The sequence below is a fragment of the Peromyscus eremicus genome, chromosome 20 (genome assembly GCF_949786415.1).
Source record: "Peromyscus eremicus chromosome 20, PerEre_H2_v1, whole genome shotgun sequence".
Lineage (NCBI taxonomy): Eukaryota > Metazoa > Chordata > Mammalia > Rodentia > Cricetidae > Peromyscus > Peromyscus eremicus.
In genome coordinates, this window is record NC_081436.1 from 35983753 (window position 1) to 36010003 (window position 26251).

The 26251-nt window shown below is 37.0% G+C and overlaps 1 protein-coding gene across 4 annotated transcripts in view; it reads right to left on the minus strand.

The window, feature by feature from the left end:
• The window catches only part of Efr3a (EFR3 homolog A), an 87576-nt gene that overhangs the window by 44526 nt on the left and 16799 nt on the right, over window positions 1-26251 (minus strand). For 3 of the 4 annotated variants that reach the window (XM_059246983.1, XM_059246986.1, XM_059246985.1), the window contains exons 2-4: window positions 9269-9345; window positions 5387-5514; window positions 4067-4217 (exon numbers count right to left, since the gene is read on the minus strand). In XM_059246983.1, the coding sequence (XP_059102966.1) occupies window positions 4067-4217; window positions 5387-5514; window positions 9269-9345 (356 nt within the window). Of the gene's footprint in view, window positions 1-4066; window positions 4218-5386; window positions 5515-9199; window positions 9346-26251 lie in introns of those variants that run through there. The other variant, XM_059246984.1, reaches the window with a different exon arrangement.

The window sequence follows — 26251 nt, forward strand, 5'->3', positions numbered from 1 at the left end:
ATGTGTTTCAGAAGGCATAGTGAAGGGTAGCATGCAGTCCTTTAGATGCCGAGTTTCTCATTCTAAACACTGTTAAAACTGGGGGCTGGATAAAGCTTTTGCTGCAAGACCTTCTCCAAGGATTGCAGGATGTTGAGCAGTATTCCCATCTCCTAGACTACACCTACACTTCTGTCTCCACTGTACAACAAACCAAAATGACTTCACACATTGGCCAAACATGAGAGGACAGACAGGGAGGAGGTGTGCCTCTCATTGAGGGCCAATGAGGGCTTTACTGTAATGACTAACTTCACTGACTGTTCCCTCTGGATATCCTTCAATATTTAAAGAAAATTAAGATTAGGGATGAGGCTTTAAATAGTGGCAATGGTCAACTAAGAAAAAAAAAAGTAATCTACATTTTCCCTGAATCGCGGTACACAAAAACTGATGGGGTACTTTCATAGCACAAGCTGTATAAACACAAGCTCTGGAGCAAGAGCTGGAAATGAATCCTCCTACAGGTACAGCATTCTTTTTGTCTACTGATAAGTTATTTAACTGGGATTCCTCATACATAAAACAGTAATATTAGTTCCAAATTTGAACTAAATTATGTAATGTATTTAAAGAGCTTAGTATACACCATGTTGTTTTTCTAAAAGAACAAATAAACAAAATAAATTTGAACCAAAGTTTCATAGTGTTGGCATTTGTAAGTATTATGTACTAATACTTTTAACAAGCTATGTCTTATTTTTTCTGTGTTTGTGTATGTGAGTGTATGTAAATGCACTCATGTGTGTGCATGGAGGCCAAAGGAAGGTATCTGTGTGGTGCTCTATCACTCTCCGCTTTATTCTCTGCAGGCAGGATTTTTCATTGAATCTGGAGCAAGGCTGGCAGCCAGTAAGCCACAGGGAAAGTCTCCTGTTATAGCCCTATACAGTGCTGGATCAGCTACACACACATGAGACGATACCATACCAGGTCTGTTATGTGGGCTCTGGGAATTTGAACTTCAGTCCTCATATTTGGGCAGTATGTGGTCTTAACCACTAGCCCATCTCCCCAGGCCTGATCACAAAGTTATTCCTTATTCAGCTTTGGAACCTGAAGTGTTCCAGATCTCAGAATATTTGTACTGAATGCATGGGATATTTGTTCAACCTTGCCATGGAGCATCCTTAATCTTAAAATTCTATCACAGAGCTCAAAATGTGGGTTTTGGAGCATTTCTGATAGCATATCTACAGATAGAATGCTATGTATCTGTAATTACTTTATGAATATTTTAAACACTTTTGAATCAATGTATATATGAGTGTAATGAAATATCTATACTTATTTTTAAGCTATTTGCAACAAAAAAGGAATAAGAATAAGAAGTTCCTGATACAATTTCTTTTTTAAATTTAAAGTGTTTAACATATTTTATTCTCTGGGAATTTTATATGAATTAGATCTATTTTAATCATATTCACCATCCACTCCTCCCAGATCCATTCCTATTCCCTACACCCACTCCCAACCTAATGTCTTCTTTTTTCCTAGCACAATTCCTGACACAAAGGAGAACCTAAGTAAATTTTGTCTATTATTGTCATACTGGATCATCAGCTTAAAGAGGTAAATATCACAAATTAGAATAAAATATACAAATACCATGAGTAAATACTGAACATAATAAATCAGCATCCATCATATTTGATGACACCCAAAATTAAAATTAGACTTTCAGGATTTGACTTAATATATTCACTAAAGGTAGGTTATGAGGGGTTTTGTCTTTTGCCCAAATGACTCATTAAAGTACTACTAATGGTATTGCTGGCTACAAGTAAAGAAACTTCTGGGAATGCACACTATTCCCTTCTGCCCAGCTATTAAGCAATTTCCACTAAACTTTCTTATCTAATTCTAAAGGAAATAGGAGAAACCTCTGGGAACTATCATGCCTGAAACTAAACCCATTACATCACCTGCATTTGGAAATATCTACTATTTATCCCTGAGATAAAAGGACAAAATCATGAATGCATTTTTGAATGAATTATACTATTACATATTCCAGCTTTTGCAATGCTATGCCATGCTCTGGGAGCTTCATACACACAGAGACCTATCAGACTGGAACTATGTTTTCATGTCATAGATGTGAAACTGAGACAAAGGTTAGCTATGTTTCCTAAACTACAAGGCTAGAAGTACACATGCAACACAAACCAGGCCAACTGGACTCAGATCAACAGTGGGAGTCACGACCTACATTATTTACCTCTTCTTGTATCTGTGGTGGTTTGAATGAGAATGGTACACATAGATTCGTAGGTTTGAATGCTTAATCCCTGGTTAGAAGAACTATTTGGGAAAGATTAGATGGTGTGGTTTTTGTTGGAGGTATGGCCTTGTTGGAGGAAGTGTGTAACTTGGGATGGGTTTTAAGGTTTCAAAAGCCCAGGCCAGGTCAGTCTCTCTCACTCTTTGCCTGCTGCCTGTGGATTAGGATATAAAGGTCTCAGCTACTGCTCCATGGTCATGCCTTTTGGCTTTCTGCCATGATGATAATGGGCTAACTCTCTAAAACTATAAGAAAGCCCCAATTAAATGCTTTCTTCTGTAAGTTGCCTTAGTGATGGTGTCTCTTCACATCAATAGAACAGTAATTAAGACAATGTCGGGGAAGGTGAGGGGGGCGGGAGGCGGGAGAACAAGGGAATCCGTGGCTGATATGTAGAACTGAATTGTATTGCAAAATAAAAATTAAAAAAAAAAAAGACAATGTCTAAACAACAACAAATCATGTGATTTTGGTAGTTTTCAGGAAACTATGGGTGGGAATACAAAATATTCACCTAGGCTGAATAACTTAAAGCTTCCTCAAAAACTGAAAATATAAAAGTAAAGCAGAAATGAAAGACTAAAGCTTCATTATGCTATTTTCATTACCACAGCACACTATTTTCCATCTTTTATTTAAAAGCTATGTTCAGGACAGAAGGAAATGAATGTAGTGAGAAGAAACAATTCAGAAGTGGGCTAAGGGGGGAAACACAAATGTTGGTTTCATAACCAAGTACCAGGGAGAAATATAGTATATTCAACAAATAATAATGGGATATCTGAATGAATATATGCATATATATTATTTGAACCCTTAACTCAATAGCAAGCATATGTAAAATAATTCAAAGCAGATAACAAAACTGATTTCTTAGAAGAAATCTTAGGGGTAAATCCTTGACCTTGGATTAGGCAATGGTTTCTTATAAAGGATACTAAAAGTACATAAGAAAAAAACAAAAGGACAAAAAAAAGGAATCAAACTTCATCAAAATTAAAAACTTCAGTGTCTCAAAGCAAACCATCACTAAAGTACAAAACAAACTGTAGAACTAGGGAAAAAAAAACAAAAACAAAAACAAAAAACACTGCAAGTCGCATATCTAATGAAGAACTTGTATCAAGAATAGATGAACTTAAAAAGACAATTTAATTTTAAAAATAAGGATTTGGACAGACATTTATCCAGAGACATGCAGAAAGCCTATAATGCCAAGAAGCTTTAAGGGAAACAAAAAACCCAAAAATACAATGAAACACCATACTACATTCTAATTTATCTATTCATCTAACCATGGATATTAGGACTTTTCCACTATTTTGGCTATGATGAACAATGGTTTAAAAATCTATGCATAGACATAGGTTTTCCACTTTGGTAATATATGCTAAACAGTGAAATTGTTACGTCATATAATACTGCATAACTGTTAATGATAAATTAGATATAGCTCAATAAAGCTCCAGCTTTTGGAAAAGCAGTAATGTAAAACAGTAGTATGCAAAGTTAGCACTGGGCAAGTCAGAGAAAATAAAACGGACAGGAATAGACTCATTTAGAGGCACGTGTTTCACGATGATAAGTTAATATCACAGATTCTGTAAAGAACAACAAACAACTTCTGTACCAGTTTTCCAAATGCCCTGAATGGGAAACTGCCTTCTGTCAGATAGAATCATTCTAGATACACTAATTAAACTTAGTAAGAAAATAATAGCTGAAAATAATAGCTTTGCTTACAGAATTTGTTCCAAGAACTTGAAGCTTTGGTTCCCCTGATTCCAGGAGCTTTGCTACCATATGAAGGAAGCTTTCTACAAATGGCTTGATGCTTTGAGAATGGCAGGCCATAAGAAGCTGGTCCAACGCCTCCATAGCAATTAGAACATACCTAAATTAAAGGACATACAAAGTCAAAGCATTTCCAGCGTTCTTAATTCTTCTAAGTGCTTTTCTAGATGCATAGAACATAGAAATGCAAAGTAAACTGAGCAAAACCTAGGTTTAGATGTACAAGTCCTCAAGACAAAGTGCACCAAATCTAGACTGCACTACTCATTTCCCCCTGGAAACCTCAGAGCTATTGTGACATTGGTTTCTGAGTAATCTGCCTTGAACACCATGAACACTTTCCATGATTTTAACCATATTTATTTGTACATGTTCTAAATAGTTACTATAATAATTCATCTCTGTCTCCAATATAATTTACTTATATTTGTAAGTAAAATATTTATAAATTATAGTCATAGATAAAATCATACCAGCAACTCAACTACAGAGCATAAGGGAATATCTCAATAAAATTCACTTTATAAATCAACAGGTTTAAAAGATTTTATATAATAAAATTTAGATTCCATTTTAGTTAACTTTTATTATCAGACTGCCTGTGCAAAACCACTGACATGTCCTAAGAGGTGACAAAGCAGAAACACAAGCCAATGTGTCGCTTGGAGAACCAAGTACTCTAAGAAACTAGGGTGATAAAATGTCACAATAGAAAGTATTTTCAATGCAAACTGCAAAGCTGTAACTTTTCACATAAAGAGTCAAGATGGGATTCCTTTATCAACAGACTCTGGTGCAAACAGGACAGTCCCAAATCAGCATGCTTACACCTTCTGGACTCCAAGATCTCAGCCTGACATGGCTCACTTTCACTCCTTTCAAAGGTAAGACTGAAGCAGTGTCAAACCCACCTGGAAACAGGATCTTGTTTGTTTTCAATTTAGCACAGCTTTTTAAACACAGTATCACACTTTTAAAACTATTTATTTCCATTAAAACTTCTATTTCCATTAGAAGTGAACAGAAGTAATTGACACTAAAGCTGAAGGCAATGGTTCATAACACGAATTCCCACATAAAACCTGAGCCACAGGAAAAATAAGCTGCAGCAACTATAGGGCTCTCATACTTTCCTTTGTATATTGTTAAGGTTTTATCCTCTGTATATTGTTTTTGCCTGACTACCTGGCACAAAAATTTACAAGACAACTTTGCTTAGAAATAATCCTCCAAAGATAAGCGATTATTAGCAGTACTTAGTGTTGTTACCCAGAACGATGTCTGACAACATCCCTGCTCAGCCTTTCTGCCAGATAGGCACCTATTCGATCGAGCTTCTCTGGTGCAGACACTGCATAAAATGTCAGTTTCTCCATATCAGCTTTAACAAGACCATCCTGAAAATAATAATGACAAATACACAATCATTATTTTCTAATTTATTTATTCATTTATTCATTCAAAATGATGCCTGATTTATATCTCATCTTTGAAGACTGTAAATTAATCCACATTTATGCTGAAACTTTTAGGTATAAACTCTTTGGTGCTAATATTAAAAATTCTACACACTGAAGACATTTTAAAAGCTGAAGAATTATCCCACTAAGGCAAAGCACTTAAAGGACCTCCACGAACAAAAACTGTCTCTAGAACTTTCATTTGTAGAGAAGTAGCTAGCAGTATATAGACTATGAAGTATGTTTTACTAAAACATTTTCCAACAAAATTTGCTTCAGTTTAAGTGTTTTGAATGTTATGTGCAGTTGGTACTTTTTTCTATCTACAACAGTGAACATACATATAGCTTTCTCCCCAGCTCCAGAGCTTAGGGCTGAACCCAAAGTAAGAGGCCTAGTAAGAGGTCAACCAAGAAAGTAAATCCCAACCCTGACATAGAGCTTTTAATTATTCACAATTTCCTGGTATCATAAAAAAAATCTGTTGTAATTAATCAATTAAAACATATTCAGAACTGTGTTTAATTAGTATCACAACACATCCCTAATATGGGCTTATCATGTGGGCTATGTGTGTCTGTCATCTTTTTCTATCTTCTAAAGATGATGCCAGTGACTCTTTTCAGTTTGTTTTTTTGAGACAGGGTCTCTCTACATAGCCCTGGGTGTTCTGTTACTCACCATCTATATCAGGCTGGCCTTGAACTCACTGAGATCTGCCTGTCTCTGTCTTCAAATACTGGGATTAAAGGTGGGCACCACCATACCCCAGCTCAATGATCCTTCTTATCTTAACACAGGTGAGTCAACCATCAACCTTAATTTCTTCGTTAGGTATAGTCTAAGTAACTATGCTTATGTCTATTGGATGGGGTGAGAAGGGAGATAGGAAGATATTTGGATGATGAATCTACAATTAGTAAGTTTGTAAGTCTGTGTTCTCATCTTTATCTGCCCACCTGACAGCCTCTGGCTGTCTCTTCAGTGAAGCTACACAAGCATATTTTGTACCTTTTCTATTTTGCTAAAACCTGCTACTCTGCAGTCAGTCTGCGATTCTGCTGTGCATGATTTCTTTTACTCAGCTTATCGTCTAGTAGTAGAGGTACTTTCCTCTAGCTCTCAGCTTCCTCTAAACACCCTTCAAATGCCTTCTCCAAGGTACCCTCCACAAGCTTTCCAGAGATGGGTTGGGATGTTTCTATTGTGAGGAAAATCTTTTAGCTCATGGTGCTTATCTGTGCTGTTATACTTTGGCATACAGTCATCTCATTCATTAAACGAATACTGAGTGCCAACTACATACCAGGCACTATGACAGAACACCACAGAAGCCATACTCGGCAAAGAACTGCATTTGCTCAGTGAAAGCTCATGAGAACTGAGACAGGTCCTACAAATTGCGTCCATGAAATGACACATAGTAATTATAGGAAATCATTTATTTGTCTCCAACTCTTTAAAGGCAGGGACTGGGGCACATACACTTCTGCATCTAAGCACCTATTGTTTGAATCATTCTGAATGCATTACAAGATGCTTGTGTTCAATAAAATAACAAACATGACAACTGAGTTATGTTTACCACATGCATGTAAGGTTCATGGAAACTGATTTTAAAAGCTATTTTACAGGTGATTGCTATTTAAACAAACTGTATTTGAACCTTGAACAAAAAATTCTTGTAAGCATTCCTCACTTTACCTGTTGTCAGCCTCATTACAAGTGTTCAAAACTCAGCACTTAATACAAGTTATAGAGCGTGATTTAGACACCTTGGCTCACCTTCACATTTCTCTATACTCTGCCCTCAACCTATGTACCCCATACTTCTTGGGAATACAATAATCTGAATATTCAGTCTATTTGTGGCCAACTATTTAACTATCCACTATACTCTATAGCTAGGCAATAAGAATCTTCATTTAGATAGTTGATCAATTTGTCTTTACCTTGAACACATCTAAATTTCCATGCATTTTTCTCTGTCTTTTTACTTGCAAGAAAGACACTAATCTCCATTTCTCTAGATGAGGGCATTCTTCAATGTTTAGCAGAACTTACATCCTCTCAGAATGCTTCCCAGAGAATGCCACAAACCGTGATACTTTCTTGCATTAGAAGCAAAACTATTACCATCTGTACTTTATTTACTAATTTATATATCATGACTTAATATTTAATATGCTTGATGTGAGTCAATCAGACTACTTAAAAGCAAATATCATATCTTATAGGTTTTTTATATGTCACAAATGATCCAGGTTTTTTTTATATCCCACAAATTATAACTGACAGCCAATAGTATTTATGGATAATTTCCAATATACAGATGACCATTTAAATAGGTTTTAATCAAAAGTCGGACATATCAGCCTTAAATTAATGTTAACATAACCAAAAGACAGTTGGTTGCAGAAAATTAAACAACTTCCTGGAAATCAATTTGCAAAACATTTTATGTCCATTTATCAGAAACCTAAGGAGTCTTAGAAAAGCTAAGTATTGTCCAGTAAACCCAGTCTCCCTGAAAGCAGTCAGCCTCTCCTGTATATTTCGATTGGTTTATTAAATAAAAAGAAGCAAGTTGGGGGTGTTATTTTGGCTTTTTGAGGCAGGGTTTCATTATATAGCCCAGGCTGGCCCCAAACTCACAATCCTCCTGCCTTTGCCTCATAAATACTGTGAATATATAATCACATACCACCATATGTCTTAGTTAGGGCTTCTATTTTTGTGATAAATGCTATGACCAAAAACAACTTAGGGAGGAAAAGGTTTATTCATTTTTTTGCTTGTAGTCCAGAATTCTGGGAAGTCAGGGCAGGAACTCAGAGCAGGATCCTAGAGGCAGGACTGATAGAGAGGCCATGAAGCAGTGCTGCATATACTGGTTTGCTCCTCATGGCTTGCTCAGGGTGTTTTCTTATGCCATCCAGGCCCACCAGCCTAGTGGTAGCAATGCCAACAGTGAGCTGGGCCTCCCACATCAATCATCAATCAAGAAAATGTTCCATAGGCTTGCCTAGCCAATCTGGTAGGGGCATTTTCTGAATTGAGGTCCCCTCTTTTCAGATGACTCTAGCTTGCATCAAGGTGACATAAAGCTAGCCAACACACCTGGCTAAACACTACTTAAGAAAAAGGCCAACAGCTTCTCTCTACAATAGTCTCTCAATATCCCAATTCTCTTTTAAAAGAAAAATAAAAACCTATTCCTATTTGCTCTTTGGATCTAGGTTAGATTTTATTCCCATTGTCTTTCTTCTCCTAATCCCAATTGGCTATTATTCTGATCTATTCAAGCAGCATCCTGCATTTCATTTCTTTATCACATTTCCCCCAGTATATTAAAATTGCTGGTATTCTATCTACATGCTTCTTGAATGCAGAAACTATTCTCTGTTTACAGTTGCATCCTGAGTACACAGTATATGGCACACAATCCTAAATGTTTGACTAAACTATCTAAATGAAAAAGGATACCATACATCTATCATTTCAGATTTGTACCTAACATCTGAAAAAGAGAAGCAAGCAAGGGTCATGTGAAAATTAAAAGAAAAGTACAGTAGTTTCACATGATGAGATGTGGAGAAAAAAGAAATGAAATGAGGAAAACCTTAAGGAGGTCAGCAGGGGGCAGAATGGGTCAGCAAAGAGAAGGATCAGTAGATGTAGATCAAATTACTTTTGGATCTTCAGGGAATATGTTGTCCACCAGGCGTTTGTATCGAGGACGCAGAGCAGAGCAGCAGCAACACACTCCTGTTTTTTTTAAAAAAAAAAAATAAAAGAGTATAAAGATTAATAAGGTAAAATGACCCAGTAATTCATGTTTCTGAGTACTCACTGTCCATTTAAAGATAAGTTTAAACTGGCAGCAAGAGAAGAGTCATGCAAATTCAAAAAATAAGGAAGTTAATTTTTCCCCCTCTTCCTGAAAAACAGTAGTTGCTAAGACTGCATAAACTTATACACCTCCCACATCAAATTTGTTCTGTTAAGTAAATTCATGGGTCACATCTGTCTTTACCTTTACTGGCCTACCTTCAATCTTCACCTGTGTGTCTCACTGCAGCCATAACAGTGGCCCTGCTATTCCAGTAAGTTAGGAGCCTCTCCTGTGTGTTCCCTCTGCCTAGAACATGGCCAACTAACTCCTCATTTAAACCTTTGGCCACCCTCACTTTCTTCTACTTTCTTTTGCTAAAAAGCGCTTATCACTCAACATAAGAAATAACTTTCCTAGTGTGCTTATTGGTTATCATTACCCCCTCTTCACCAGAGGAATATAAACTCAGAGGAAGGCAGAAATTATTCTTTTGCTCACTGATAAATCCCAAGCAACTGGAACAAGACACAGTAGGCATTGAGGTATTTGTTGAATTGGTGTATGCCTCTACCTTAGCAATGCCTTCGTTGATGTACTTTCCACTTCTGCATCTAGTTTAGAAGTCACAGCTACCTGTACCTTTTATCTATGGCTTCCTAGCTGGTTTCCTAGTCTCCTCCTGTGGCTCCAACACAGGGATGATAAGAATAGCTCATTTTTAACAATATCACTACACTGATGCTTTCAAGAGCTCACTGATAATTGATTAAATACATAAAATTGCCCTAATATTTTATAGTGTCCTTCAAACCTATATACTTCCTGTTATTAACTATTCTTTATACTCTGCAAACTTAGCATATGCCAAAATAGCTTCATTTTTAAATGGATATATTCTAGACTGAAAATATGTCAAAAATAGATGAGCTTTAAAATTAAATTGCAAATGAAACAAAGACTGGGGAATCTGTAACAAATAAACAATATGTCTGTCTTATAAATCTTTCATAGAAACAAGACTAATAAATAGAAATAGACATGAATGACCTAGGAGACTCCACTCCAATTCTTCTATGAATGTGTACATGACTTGGGTAAGGCACTTCAGTTTTGATTGATTTGGATCAATCAATTTTCTTATCCTGAATACCAATAACTTCGTAATAGTGGCCTTGAGATATTATAAAATGATTCCCCTAATTTATGAGCTGAGGTAAAAAATCTGTGTCAGTGTGCATTTACAAGTATTTAGAAACCAAGACAACATAAAAGAGAACACTTTAAATAGAAGCAGAACCTCTGCAATTGTATCAAGTAATATTAAATACGAAGGAATTTTCCTGAAGATCTCAAATTCTTTATAAAGTATGTGCTATTTAACAAGTGTTAACTGAGTGTTCAGCACAGGCCAAAAAAACAGTATACAGCTGAGTCCAGGTTTGCAATAAAGTGAGACCATCAATGCAATGATGAAACAAGTCTAGAGTTGTTGATCATCTGAAGATGATCTGTCTCTCATCCTTCATAATCAGAAAACACTGTGTATGAATCTCTCAGCATTCCTAGCAAACAAGGCTTGATTATCATCACTACTTCAGAGAGGCAAGAATCTGTAAGAGTGGGGCTGGAGAGATGACCTAATAGTTAAGAGCACTGGCTATTCTTCCAGAGGACCCATGTTCCATTCCCAGCACCCACATGGTGGCTCACAAACCATCTGTAACTCCAGTCCTAGGGATCCAACATCCGCTTCGGGTCTCCATGGACACTGGTCATGCACATAGGGCACAGACACACATGCAGGCAAATACTTATATAATACTTAAAATAATAACATAAAATTGTAAAGTTAAAAAAGTCTGTAGCAAAAGAAATCAGTAACTTGGTCAACAGTTAATGGCTGGATGAATCCACTAAAATTAAAACTCCAGACTCTTCCCTACACCACCGATACAAGAAATGTAAGAAGTGTATCTTTTGAGGCATTTATAAACTGTCATAAAAACAGCAAACAATTCAGCAATACATATTGCTTGGTATACTTGATATTAGTAAATGTTATTCACTGTTCAAAAGGTTTTTCTAGTAAGAAAAAAGTTCCAAATAATCTAAATACTACAAAGTTAAAATTTTAGATTAACATAAAAAATATCTGAATAATACTTAGACCCCCAAACAAAACAATCATTTGAGTACTGGGGAGAAGGGGTGCAGAGAGCTAAATCAGCACAAAGCAAAAATCCTATTTCTAAGAAATAAATTAAAACCAAATGTGCACCACACCACTGCAGCCATACAGACACTGAGGTGCTGTGATAATGATGAAGCCAACAATCTGGTGAGAGACTGAGGTACACACTTGGCCAGCACTAATGGGAATCAAATACAGTGAACTCAACTGGTCATGGCAAAGGCCTGCCAGTGGAGCTACACACAGTTCCTAGTGCCTTAAGGATCCTATGTACTGCAGTACTACCTGTGAGAAGATTCTCAGCAAGCTAACTTTGCTTACAGGGGCACTTTCTGATAGTACTCACTGCTGCTGAGAGAGCCTGAGAAGTAAATTTGAATTTGGGCTGCAACCAATAATCCTGGTCCTCGATTTCAGGAAGCCTAGACCTACTATGACTACATATGAGAAAAAGAGAAAAGTGCAAAAGACATAACCAATTCCCCAGCCACACAGGTGACTTACCTTACCACACCTAAGTTCTATCCTTGTATAAAGATGACTTGACCATAACTATCACCTACATTAATTAATTAATTAAATTGTATATCAAACTCTCAGTAAGGAAGCATTTAAGAAAACGGTAACTACTATTAGTGATACAGTGAAAGTAGATTCTCAATAGAGGTAAACAGGAGGAGATGGAAAGTCTTTTAGAGAATACTGAGAACAGTGTGAAGACTTTGCTGTAAATGAACCATCAGTACATGTCATACAACATTCACAACATCTTTCAATTATGAGTAAGAACAAGGAGGGGAACTGCTATGTTCAGAACATGACCTGTACAGCACAGCACTCAGGACTTTACAGCATAATCACTCACTCCTCTATCAAGTCCCAGAGGTGGTTATTACCTACAGCAAGGAAGTGCTCACAGCAGCTGATCTGCTCCAAACTGCAGAGCTGGTAAGGGTGGAAGGCACTGCAATCCCAGTCCAGACCTGACGGCTTCAAACAGAAACTGCCACTAATTCAAGTACTATTTGAAAATGAAATGCTCTCACTTTCTACAAATCTTACTGCAGTGATATGTATATGTCACAGATGAAGAATGCACTCCCACTTTAGGGAATGAATAATCACAGAGACTTTCTCAGAAAAGCTCAGACAAACATTTTCCAACTATTTATATAAATGAGAACACACACACAAAGACGACATAGGAAATTAGCTCAAAAATTTCAATTTACTCAATTACATAAAAAGCATTATATGGTTTAAAAAAAGTGTGGCAATAAAAATTACAGAAGCAATTTTCTAAGTATTCAAATAAGAGAATACTGTATTTATAAACACGGCAAGAACATGGAAGACAAAATCACTCGACCTACTCAGGTAAAGACATGTGGCTGACTCCCCTGGTGAAGTAAACTCATAAGGTTTCTCCAGCTCGGCTGCAGGCACCTGAACATAGTCCTTCATGTTGTGAGACTGTTTTCTAGTCCATCTTCCTGCTCCGTGATCCTGTTGCCTGCTGTTGAGGAAGTACCTGGTTCACTTTACTGCTAATTAATTAACAGAGAGCAGAGTGCTGGGGCTTATCTAAGTTCTTGTTGACATTAAATACAAAGCTATCCAGAATTCGATAATATCCCTATCAAATTCTGCTAGGACCAATTAGACTTAAATAAGATCTTAAAATATTTGTATTGCTACTTCAATAAAAATGTCTTTCTAGAGTTTAAGAAAACGAGCCTACTTGTACTCCTTTTCCTTAAAAGTCCTTCCTCTTACTGATCCTATCTTCTAATCCCTGACAAGAAACTCACTCAAGCCCTAGTAACACACTATTTGAACTCCCCAGGGTACTATTTGTAAAAGCAAAGACAATATGAATAAAAACAACCAACAGCAAAACACAACAAAAATGTCAAGTAAATGGAGGGCTAAAAAATATTAATTCTTTGATTAATTTAATTTGGCACATAAAGAAATAAGAGCAAGGAGAGACATATGGGAGGTTTTGGAGGGGGAGAAGGGGGAATATATAATATTATTTCAAAAAATAAAAGAAACAATTTTAAAAAGCCATTATTTTCTTTAGTGTATGTTTAGAAGGCTCAAGAGGAATAGCTATACTAATGGGAAATGAAACTCAAGCACACTAGAAATGGGAGATTATGACTCAAAACAGAACCAGAGTGTGGAAAGATGGCTCAGCAGATTAACAGTGCTTGCTGTTTTACTGTTTTAAATACCAGCACCTACATAACAAACTGGGTATCCTGCACTTGCCTGTAACCCCAGCTCCAACAAGAGAACGTATCTTCCAGCTACCTGAGAAAACATGAGGCCAGGGAAGACCCTGCCTCAGAGGAATAGGCACAGAATGATAGAGAGGACAATAGACGTCCTCTTCTGTCCTCTATGAACATGCTCACACTCCCACATATCCACTTAAGGACACACACACACACACACACACACAAAATAAATAAATAATAAAGAAACAGATAAATAAATGGATAGATAAATAAAACACAACAGCAACAACCAAAACAAAACAGGGCCAGGCAGCATAGTCTCGTCTGGTAGTGTGTGAACACATTTATGGACAATCTGAGTCTTAGGGAGTAAACAGGAAAACTACTACCTACTTCTCATTTCCAGCATGATAAAATTAAAACGCTTGTTTTTGTTGTTGTGTTGTTAAATAGTAACTAAACCTTTATCTATCGAGTGTTTTCAATTCTTATATGTAATATATGAGGAATTCACTGACATATTTAAATGCTATTATATTTCACGGCTTTTTGGTACGTGTTCATGTGCATATATGGGGGGGTAATATGTGTGTAGAGATCCACCTATATGTCCATGCATGTGGAGGCCAGAGGATAATTTCAGTTGTTGTTAACCTGGAGCTGTCTACCTTTACACCTTTTTTTTCTTTTGAGACAGGGTTTCTCACTAGCCTGGATGCCGCCTAGGTGCCTAACAGCTGTCCAGCAAACCCTATGATCTTCCTGTCTCTGACTCCCTAGCATTAAGATCACAAGCATACTACATCTGGTTTATTTGTTTTTTCATCATTGATTCTTGGGATCAAACTTAGGACATCAGGACTGGTGAGGTGGCTTAGAGGTTAAGAGTGTATACTGTTCTAACTTCAGTTCCATGGGATCCAATGCCTCTGGACTCCTTGGACACTTGCACGTATGCATACACATTCCCATAAAGACACATGTACAGAATTTAAAATAAAATAAAATTTCTTTAAAAAAAAAAAAAAAGACTTAGGTCATCCAGTACTTTACCCACTGAGCCTTCCTGTCAGCTTTACAACTCACACTCTTCAACGGGAAGGGCCACGATCACTGATCTGTCCATTAGGCTCTGCTTCGATCATGACACCTATACCACTGCACTTATTTGCATGTCTATGTTTACCAGGAGAACAGCAATCCCTCAAACTCATGGTGAACATTCTGGCATAAAGCAGGCACTGACAAAAATGTTATTCACCAAATGAACAAGGACACAAAGTTAACAGACTTTTAAAAGTGTGCTTAATATCTGTTCCTTTAATTTGTTAAAATGAAATCTGTAATGATAAAGAAACCTTCTCCCTATCAAGTACCACCAAATAAATGCCAGACAATTATAGTTTCTCCAATAAACAAGTGACTCTGAAAATTGACTAATTTTGATGATAAAATTAATAATCTAGGTAAAAAGAAACAAACTTATTATTATTAAACTTTACCACTTTAAGATTCCCTAGCTCAGTGGTACCCAGACCTTTTAGAAGAGACTGCTTAGGCTAGTCATTAACTTACTGTCAGAACAAGATGTTTGCGTCATGCAATCAAAATCAGTAATCTTACAGTCCTATTCACCATGCACTTTTCCAGTACACCTCTTGCTCTCTTGTTCTGACTATGGCTGCACCTGTTATGGCAGCACTTGAACACACATGCCACATATGTACAAACAATACTCCATTAAGAATAAGAATTATAGGAATTAAAAAGGTAACCACCCACTTGACCCAGTGGTTAAAACTTAAGTTTTAAACTGAGACGTGAATATCTGAGGACAAGAGATATCCAGTGTCAAACAGAGCACGCAGTTATGAGGGCCACAGAAACTGAGAGCAGAAAGACAACACTTCTGACTCAAGTGAAGCAGGGGTCACTGAGGACTCTGTGCTTCAGCTGGAACACCAAGGCTCGGTGAAGAATGGGCAGGACTGAGCTCCAAGGACATGTGAGGCAGTGAAACACAACTGCACAGAAATAGAACAAGCAGGAATCCAAGTGTGGCCCAGGGAAAACCCAAAATGCATACTCTAGAGAGTCATGGCCTTAAAAGGAACAAATCCCAAAGGAAACATGGAAAGAATTTGGTGACTAGATTCAGGGTCAAAGGAGAAGGAAAGAAACAGTTTCACCTTCAGGAGTGTGTTCCTTTCAAAAGGATTTTAATCCATTAGGAGTATTTTATTACAAGTCTTTCCACATGTAATTATGCACCACCTCTCCTGTAGGTCTCAATTTCACCATGCGGTTTTTATTCCCAGACCCGGAAATCTTATAGGTGGAAAGGACCATAGTGCAGGGCATGAACTAAAGCACCACCTCTGTTTAGAAGATGGCCTCCAGGGCACCGCAATTCTCTGCTCTACAGTAGAGCAGCACGGATAAAACTCTGCATGCTTGCTTTCTCAACCTATTCTGAGACAGAGACCATGCATTTTTTTAAAAGTTAGTTTTTCTTCTTTAGTCAGCCTGCTATTTATCTATATCCAATAGCCTTCCCTGTATTATTGCAATTTTAGTAACACAAACAAAAATATTGGGCACTAGAAATTCTTCTGTTTAAAGGAAGCCAGCATGTGGATTTCTATCTACATTTAATTGTGTTGTATAGTATACTTAGTTGACATTTTTAAAAATAATACTCAGCAGAAGTATCCAATGACAAGAGAAATAAAACACTGAATAATCCTGACTTCTAGAAAAATAACACAACAGATTTTATTTGAAAACTCTCAGAAATCATCATTTGGGAAAAATTAATGGATGCATTAAAATCAGAAGGTAGAATTTCTTTCTCATTTTATCTGATACTACCTTTGTCTGCAAACAAATATGCAGGGATCCAATGATGATACAGAAACCAGAGCTGTGGGGAGGACAGAAAAGCCACCAGTCTCTGCAGCACCCAGTGCATGGACTGTGGCTCACTAATTCTGAGAGCATATCCCAGGACCCTGAATGTCACAGACCATCTTCAAATATGCTTGGGTGGCAGTCATGGCAAGGAAAATATACCGTTTGCGTCAAGAGGTAAGGGGGTGGTTAATTTCACTGTGTGGTTTTTTTTTAATTTGCAAGTTCATTATAATAAAGTTTTTTAAACAAAAATGTTTTACAAAAGAGGTAAGATTGCACAGAGCTGAAAAACTAAAATGGCATGATAGTTGTGTGTGCGTGTACGTGTTTACAATATTAATGTCCTCTACATAATGTTAGCAGCACATTAGAAGGACTAAATGAAGAAGTACTAAAATGTAATTGCTTACAGAGTTAAGTAACCAGTGGCTCTTCTCTCTCACCCAAACCACTACACATTGCAGAGCTGATATGTTTAAAGAGAGGAGGTAGTTCTGTAATTATCTACGAAAGGATGGGAACCGTGACTTAAAAGAAAAACAGGAAAAACGGGAAAGGCAAAGGCTACAGAAAATTTATGTTGGAACTGAGAAAATGAAATATTAAATACTGAAGCACCTATTTTAGTCTCTAAGAAATATTGGCTAGCAAAAAAAAAAAAAGTGGGGTGAGGAAACCTCACATTAGCTTTAAAAAGAAATTTAATGTCCAGTTAGGACAAGCTGGAAAAAAGCCAAGGACAGCTCCTTGTCTTTGGAGTATATATCAACATGTTTGTTTCTCGGGAGCTCTCTGCTAGAATTTAGCTTTTAACTTCTCAGAGCAAATCTTGATAAATACACAAAATCTCAATGTACCCAAAAACATAGCTATTGATAACATTCAAGACAAAAGCCAAAGTATATGCTGGTGACAGCTTTGCCTTTATTTAACCTGCTTACAAGTTATATATTCCTATAAAAGACTCATAAATTCTCACTCAACAAACATTCACGAGGCACACAGAACTTGATAGTTTCCTCCCCATCCCTGGGATTACAAATCCATATTATTATATATGGCTGTTTTGATATCGGTGATAGGGACTGAACTCAGGTCTTCACTCTTGCACAGTGGACATGTTACCATGGAGTTCTCTCTTCAACCCCACTTCAGGGATTTCTGAAGTGGTTTGTATGGAGTACATGAACATATGCTAGTAGCCCAGGAATTCTCACCATTTCAAACACATTGTACAAGAGTAATAACTTCATGGACGTAGTCTGAAATTTCCACAGCTCTAAAGTATAACTACTTTAACAACCTTACATAGAAAACACAAAAATGCTCATACAAAATAAAGATGCTAATAGCACTTCTTATCAGAGCATACCTAACACTGAAGAACTACAAAATGCTCACATTTAAAATGCCTGCATTAAATTCAAAATATTTATCAACAATGATGCTACACGGTCAATGACAAAGATGTCCCTTAAGTGCAAAACTCAGGATTTCAAGGTCTGAAAGGAATTTAGTATTGTGAGTGGCAGAGGGTGTTACTGATAATTATGTTGGTACTAGTGGCACAGACTTTGGCCATCTTAGGCAAACCAAGACCTCAGATTATCCAACTCATTCTTTTTAAATACTGAGATATTCCTAAAGGCAATGAATAAAGTAGTCAAATTTTCAGGCATGCAAAACAGTGAGAAAAAGGATCAATAATCCAGCCAGGACTGAGGAAGACAGAAGATCGAAAAGAAACCCAGGAAACAAAACAAGAGACATGTAAGCATGTACCTTTAGTTTTTCTAGTTTTTTTCCAGTATACAATAACTACAACCATAGTATATCAAATAGAACAGTAAGCTCTGTAGGAGGCTCATTATAAAAATTTTGTAATTAACATAAAATATCTAATGTTCAAGGTATTACAACAGACAAATGTAAAACGCACAAATAACTCATACAAGTGGTTCTTAACATCAAGATCCTAATAACATATCCAGACTGTAAGAAACCAATTTTACAGAAAACAGTAAGTAGTTCCTTTGCTATATACAAGATAGAAAGCAAATCACACAAATGGCTGTGTTTGAATTCACCCTCAGTCCCCTGGTAGACTTGTATATTCCTAACTATGTGGGTCGTTCTACCACACTCTCAACATCAGCACATCTCCATGGTACAAGTGCCACCACTTGTTACTCAAGTGTATTTCTTCTCTTCTGGTAGAAGTCACCCCAGCATAAACCCAACCACTGCTTCCATAATACCAAGATGCTTCTCTTAGGATAGCCTATCAGCTGCTTCTTTGAAGGTATTCCAAGAAGAACTTCCTGGAACACCTTAAAAAATGAACAAGTGTATCAATATCTGAGACAAGATACCGGAATTCCTAATTCTAAAAACCAGTTCCACTTGCACCATGATTACCATGTACATTCAAAGTGAAAGGCACCAGCTATAGAGAATCACTTAGCCCTTTGAATCACAATGTAAGGAATTCAGCATATGTTTTCTTATTGACTTTTATTTCAGCTGTCTTTATGAGTTGTATAAAGTTATAGTACAGTTGTACTAATCAAATCTATATTTTAGTAACTGCATTACATAAAATGTAACATAGTGACAGAAACAACAAATGTGAGCATCAAGAACATATTTGACAGAAGAAGCTCACAGAGTAAAACTCTGTCACCAGAAACAATACCCTAAGGCATGGTTGCTGAGATCTCTAGAACATTCGCTTTGCCTTCAGATGCAGCCAGCTCACCTGCCTGTGAATACATTTTCTGAGCAACTTGACGGACATGAGTACCTGACATCTGACAAATTCTCACTGGAAATAAATCAGGTGAGGTCCTAAATAGTCTTTAAAATCTCAAGCTCAGTAGTACAAATAAAACAGAATTATGAACTTTTTTTTGTATTTTTCTTCTTAAACACACGCAAACATTTGAAAATTTCCCCTTTCCTAAGGTTGCTCTGGTTTGCTTCTCTGTGCTTTCAAACACTGTCTTAGATTCACCGTAGTCCTTGGGTTCATTTTCATGTAATGCTGGGAGAAGGGTTACAATATTTGAAGGAAGACTCTACTTCCTGTTCCTGTCTGGTCTAGAGAATATTCTGTTATAGTGTATGAGAGAAACGATTGGTTTTCTGGTGAGTCTAATGGAGTGCCTAAAAGTAGGCCTTCCTAAAGAACCTTCAGTACCTACCAGAACTGACAAGTACAAGTACCTAATGGCCCAGACACTGTAAGTTTAATATTTATCTATTAAACAGATGAACTCTCAAATGATTTTTTCAGATGCATACTCAGCAATTTGCTCTCCCTGCTTCTATGTGATGAGCCCAAGTTTAGAAGACTCTTTGTACATGGCCACTGTGGGGTTATAAAAGTCTCAGTCAGTGTGCTTTCCTTGTAAAACTCTTGGGTATAGTTCTAAAAGGCAGGATTTGGAGGGAAGTTAGTAGAACACCTGATGATTAGCAAAGGTGCCACAATGGGATCACCATATACTTTTGCTAGCAAGAGAGCAGGTATTCTTTATTTGTACCAGATTGACTTTAATATTTATATTTTTTATTTTTATATTCTCAATTGTTCTAAACACAGAGGAAGAGTGGGACCGCCACCCTCTAAAACTCAAATGTGCCTCAGAAATAATTTTGAGTAGGAAAAAACACAATTTCATTTTTTGTATATGTATGTTATACTTTCATGTACATGCAAGAGGAAGTCTTCTGCTGTCTTTTATTGCTCTTCTCATTTTTTGTGACAGGTCTCTTGATGAACTTGGACCTCACCATTTTAGCTATAACAGCTATCCTGTGAGCCCTCGGGACCTGCCTGCCCCTGTATTCCCAGAGCTGGGATTACAGACGCCACACACTACTCCTGGCTTTTCTGTGGGTTATGGAGACTGAACTCAGGTCTTCATACTTGGACAGCAAGCACTCTACCACTCAGCCATCTGCTAGCTGCACAAGCTTTTAGTGACGACTATGAAGTCCCAAACACTAAGCTAGATTCAGGGAAACATCAATGCAGGCCACAAGCCCTGGCCTTTACTAACACATAATCTGTTGAGAAAAGATGGCTACAGAAAACCCTGAAATAGCAAACATCTTTTAAGAGATGGTCAACAGAGGAAGAGAAAAGGAAGACATTTGAAGAATGAGGAAGAAAACTACAAAAGAATTCTGTTGGAGAAAACAAAGGACAATTAGAAATCCTGCACTTTCTACATAAGTTACATAGCAATAAGATACAGATTTTTTAAAATAAATGCCTGGAACAATGAAACAAAGGCATAAGAAATTAAAAGCATCTAAAATTGCAAGAAACATAGCAATGTGATTTTCCAGTAATGTTACTTAACATTTCAAGATGGTCTAACTATTTTAGCCATAAATAAAATGGATATTTCAGAATACCTAGACTGAAATTCACTGTTCTAGAGGCTCTACATGTAACAAGGAACAAAAAGTGATGATCACATAGTTTATACAAGTATTACTTACTAGCAACAATGATCATAAAATGATGCTCATAAACATACTTTATTGTTATTCTATTCAGTTTTTGGTAAGATAATAGACTCCTTAAAACACAAAACTTTTTAACACTGCATTTTATAGTTTGGAGTGAATGCAGAAAGATACAATATATGGTAAGAATGATACACAGCAAAAGGAAAATTGTACTAAGCATCTGAAGGAGAAAACAAAACAAATAATGTCTACAGAAATCTCACTCTTCTACTGGCATCAGATGCTGAACAGACGACAAAACCAGAGATTCTTCCAACAGGATCAAGCTGGGGCACTGGTCTAGTTCTAGGTACACATAGTAACAGAAGTTCCACGTTTAAATTCTAGACAGACATTCAAAGACCATTTTAACTATTTCATGACTTATCAAAGAAATCAAAACAGACTATGAAGTAGCTGCTTCTCATGCAAGCTATCAGAAGATAGTGCATCTACAAGTAGTTCCCATACTGCACAGAAAGATAAAATATTTTAAAACTCTAATTATTAGATTTGATTTTTCTCTGCCAACAGACAATTTTCAGACTATGGTTAGAGAATTACTGTAAATAATATTTGAGAAATCATGATAAGGATCAAGACAGGTAAAGTCTCCAGGGATAAGAATTCATGGGGCTTGTGTGACCTTGTACTTTCATAATTGTCTGTTTTCTGGTTATGTTTTATCTTGCTTTGGGGTGTTGGTGACTGGGCCCTGCGCATGCTGGGCAGTGAACTACATTCTGAAGCCTTGGTTTGGTTTTGGGGTTGGGAGATGGGGGCTCATTATGTAACTCAGGCTGGCTTTAGTCTGAGTCCTACTACCTCTACCTTCTAAGCTCTGGCATTACAGGCCAGCCTCATCACTCTTGGTTTGTTTGTATTTGTCCTAGCTTGTTCCATGTACTTTCATAAGGGTGAGATTATTCTGAATCTTTCTTTGCTCACTCTTAGTTCTGTCTTCTAAAATAGTAATAAATGAGTAAGTAAATTTGCAATAAGTGGAGAGAGATAAAGAGCAAGGTTGGAAGGTGCAAATCAATAAGCTCAACATGAAACCTAATAAACTAACTAGTGGTTTGTGGCTTATTAGTTAACACCATTCAGGTTCTTAAGGAGAAGTCTGCATAGAACCCTTTTCATTTTGAATATCCATTACACATAGTTACAAATCTACCTTATGATCAATGCTGTATTAATTCTGGTGTCTGTTTTTGAAACTACATGACATAAAGCACACAACTTTAGGTCTTCATGCATCATTTTTCCATAGAGTATGAAGCACTATCTATCAGAGTTCTAAAGTTTGGGTGATGGAAATGTAGATACATTTCTTAGTCTCTGCTACAAAGTTCAGCCTATTACTCCCACTGCACAGACACAGAGTTGCCTTGTAGCAAACTAGCTTCCATGACCAAGAAGGTAAGTCTGCGCTTGCTGCTCTTTCCTCAGCTAACTCACCTGGATTCTCGGCCCAGCATTATGTCTCAAGCAAGTCCCTCATCTGCACCTGAAGCTGGGCAGGGGCCACTTTTCTCTGCCACACCACCATCATCTATTTAATGTATGATCTGTTTTTCCCAGATTCAATAAAGTCCTTAAGGGCAGGGCTGTGGCTTATTCAGCTTTTTAAAACTCCAGGGTGAAAGATTTTGAGAGGATAGACATCTAGAAATAACTATGCTGCTATACATTTGTCTTGTCTCTGAAAGAAAATTAAAATCCTGGAAATGTGGAGTTCTTATAGATGATTCAAACTTGAACAGACATTGTTCTTTTTATTTTTAATCAGCTACAAACAAATGCATAAAACCAGTGAGTATCTGACTTTCAATATGCATAAAAAGTTAAACCCGATGATTACAAAAGCTTCCGTTGTTTTTTAAACCATAATGAATTCTGGCAGTCAGTAGATATATGGGTTCAAATGCAATCTGTAGTGTTTGGCACTGGGTGGATGGCATTAAACTTCATTATGGATCACTGTACCACAATAAAACTGTAAAACTTTGATTTTATAATCACAAAAGAATAAGATACAGGGCATTCATGGCACTATTGCATTAGTGGCATATCTTTCCAGGATGGCTGTTACTGTTGCTGGCAGGGTTCAGAGCTGGGTAGGATTGATGATTACTTTTCTCCTCTGGCAGCATGCATAGCACCTTCCAGAACTGTGAACGCTAGCCAGTAGGGATGATGCTTCCAGGTCATTACCAGCTTAGTATCTCCATGTTTTATGACTCAGGAATGTGGTGTTTTGAGAAATAGAGTCTTACTGTCAAGCTCTGAAGGGTACCACGAGGAAGGTGTATAGAAATGATTCCTACTATATAAAAACTAGCCTGACACGGTGTTGAATGCCTTTCAGCAGAGGCAGGTGGATCTCTATGAGTTCAAAGCCATCCTGGTCTACAGACTGAGTTCTAGGACAGCTTGAACTACACAGTGAGACCCTGTCTCAGAAAAAACAAAGCAAACAAATAATAATAATAATAATAATAATAATAATAATAATAATTTAAAAAAACTAAAAAGTATACCTCTATACTGGTTCTTTATCTTCATGAGAAAACCATTTAATATAACATTTTTTATGACCCAAGAAGAACCATCTGAATAGCAACTCTTATCAAGATATACCAATTAAAGTAAGAGAGACTTAGAACACAAGTTAAATATCAAAAACATTAAGCATTATGCCACAGGTTTTGAATTTTTAATTACAAAAAAAAAGAGAGAAACTTACTAAATTACTAACGCCCATTTCAAAACCTGTTTACCTTCCCTTGCTACTGGTACTCCTTTGAGTAAGCCACAGGCTGCGGCTCCCTAGCAAACCAGTCACAGTCTGGCAGAAAGCAGTTTCCTGCTGTGTGCCAAGAGGTTAAGTAGAGGGTTCAACTCCTATCTGATATGAACTCCTGCTTCTCATTTTTTATGCTTTGATACTTTCTGAATTAACCTGTTACACAGGTGAAGAGAAAATCTACTATTCTTGGTAAGCAAAACACTTTACACTAAAACTAGATGAATGATTAAGGTCCAGATCTATACTCACAATAACAGCCTTTTACTCTTCACAAGAAGTCATCCAAATGTGGTTATTTCCCATTTGTAAACGGAAAAGAAAATCATGTCATTTCCCCGGATACCTTAGAAAAGACTATGAATCTTATATAAGGTAAAATGAATACAATGCAAGAAATATGTGTATAAACTTTTATTATATGACACATGCACATCAGGAATATAATAAATGACATCATTAATAAAGATCCATATGGTACCCATGATTAGAAAATTGATAAGTTGCTTGACAGAGGATTTCTACAAAACCTAAATTCTTATTTTATAAAGTATATATTAAGTTAACAGCTTAATTTAAAAAGTAAAGTCAGTTATAGTCTAAACTAAAGAATACCTTAGGATATGTACATTTCAATAGATCTGGAAGTAAACCTGAGTACAATTTCTACTGTCAACATTACTTCCAAGCATTTTTCCCACAGTAAAACCTGTGAATACACAATCAAGCCTCAAACTTTCTTATTTCATTGCAATGTTCATTCAACTCTGTGCATAATACCCTTGTCGTAAAGAAAAATGAAAAGTTACAGATAATAAGCATTCAGGAGTGAGATATGAATTGCAATTATAAAGACTTCAAGACATAAAAATCCACAATAAGTTACAAAATAAAAAGGTCAGCAATTTCAAACAACACAAAACTGCATTAACTTAGCATAAAAGTGCTAAGATTAACATAGCTTCCAATAAAATTGCTAAAACAGAAAGACAAAGTTTAAAAGCAGAAAGTACAACTATGTTCTAGAAAGGAGAGTCCAAGCTTGAGTACATTATTTGTGTTGACAAAAATGAGTTAAGAAGCTAGGCTGATTTAAAGTAATGAACCATTGTTGTGAGTTGAATTGTGTTTCCTAAAAAAATGTGTTGACTCCCTCTATCATGGTATCTCTTTCCTAGCTCTTCCATTCTGTCCCTGTTCCAGCTGGACCATCCTGTTCCCTTATGTTCTCATTCCCCATCCCCTAGCTTCTATTGCCCCAACCCACCCCCAGTTTACTCATGGACAGAAACCTGGTTCCCAGAAATCCACAAGGATGACCCCACCTTAGACTACTAGAAATAGTGAAGAGAGTGCCTGAACTGGTTTACCCCAGTAATCAGATCAGTGAGTAGCCTGTCATCATAGAGCCTTCATCCAGTAAGTGATGGAATCAGATGCAGAGATCCACAGCCAAGCACCAGGCCGAGCTCGAGGAGTCCAGTCAAAGAGTGAGAAGAGGGATTCTATTAGCAAGGGGCATCAAGATCGTGATGGGGAAATCTACAGACAACCAAACCAAACTATTGGGAACTCATGAACTTTATGTAGACCAACAGGTGTGGAGCCTCCATGGCACTCTGCATGATGTTACAGTTGTGTAGTTTGGTGTTCTTGTGGGACTCCTAACAGTGGGAACAGGGGCTGTCTATGACTCTTTTACTACCTTTTGGGACCCTACTCCTCATACTGGGTCACTATGCCCACAGCCTTAATACATGGGGAGGTGCTTAGTTTTACTGCAACTTGATATGCCATGTTTTGGTAATACTCATGACCTTTCCTACATAGAAATGGAGAAGGAGTGGATTGGGGGGTGGGAACAGGGGAAGAGGAGAGAGGCTGCGAGGAGCGGAAGATGGGGAAACTTCGGTGGGGATGTAAAATAAATAAATTTTTTTAAGTAAAAAGAAAAGTCTTTCTACATGTTAAACCCTGGTACATTTTATGGTTAATTTTTCAAATTATGTGCTGTCAAGGCTATTTCTTAAAGTCTCTTCTTTCCTTATATATATTTATAGTGACTTTGCAAATATAAGTGTAGTACTAATGTACTGCTACCCTACTGTCCACAATGAAGACTTGAGTATAAAGCAAATCAGAGTTAAGTTTTTCTGCAG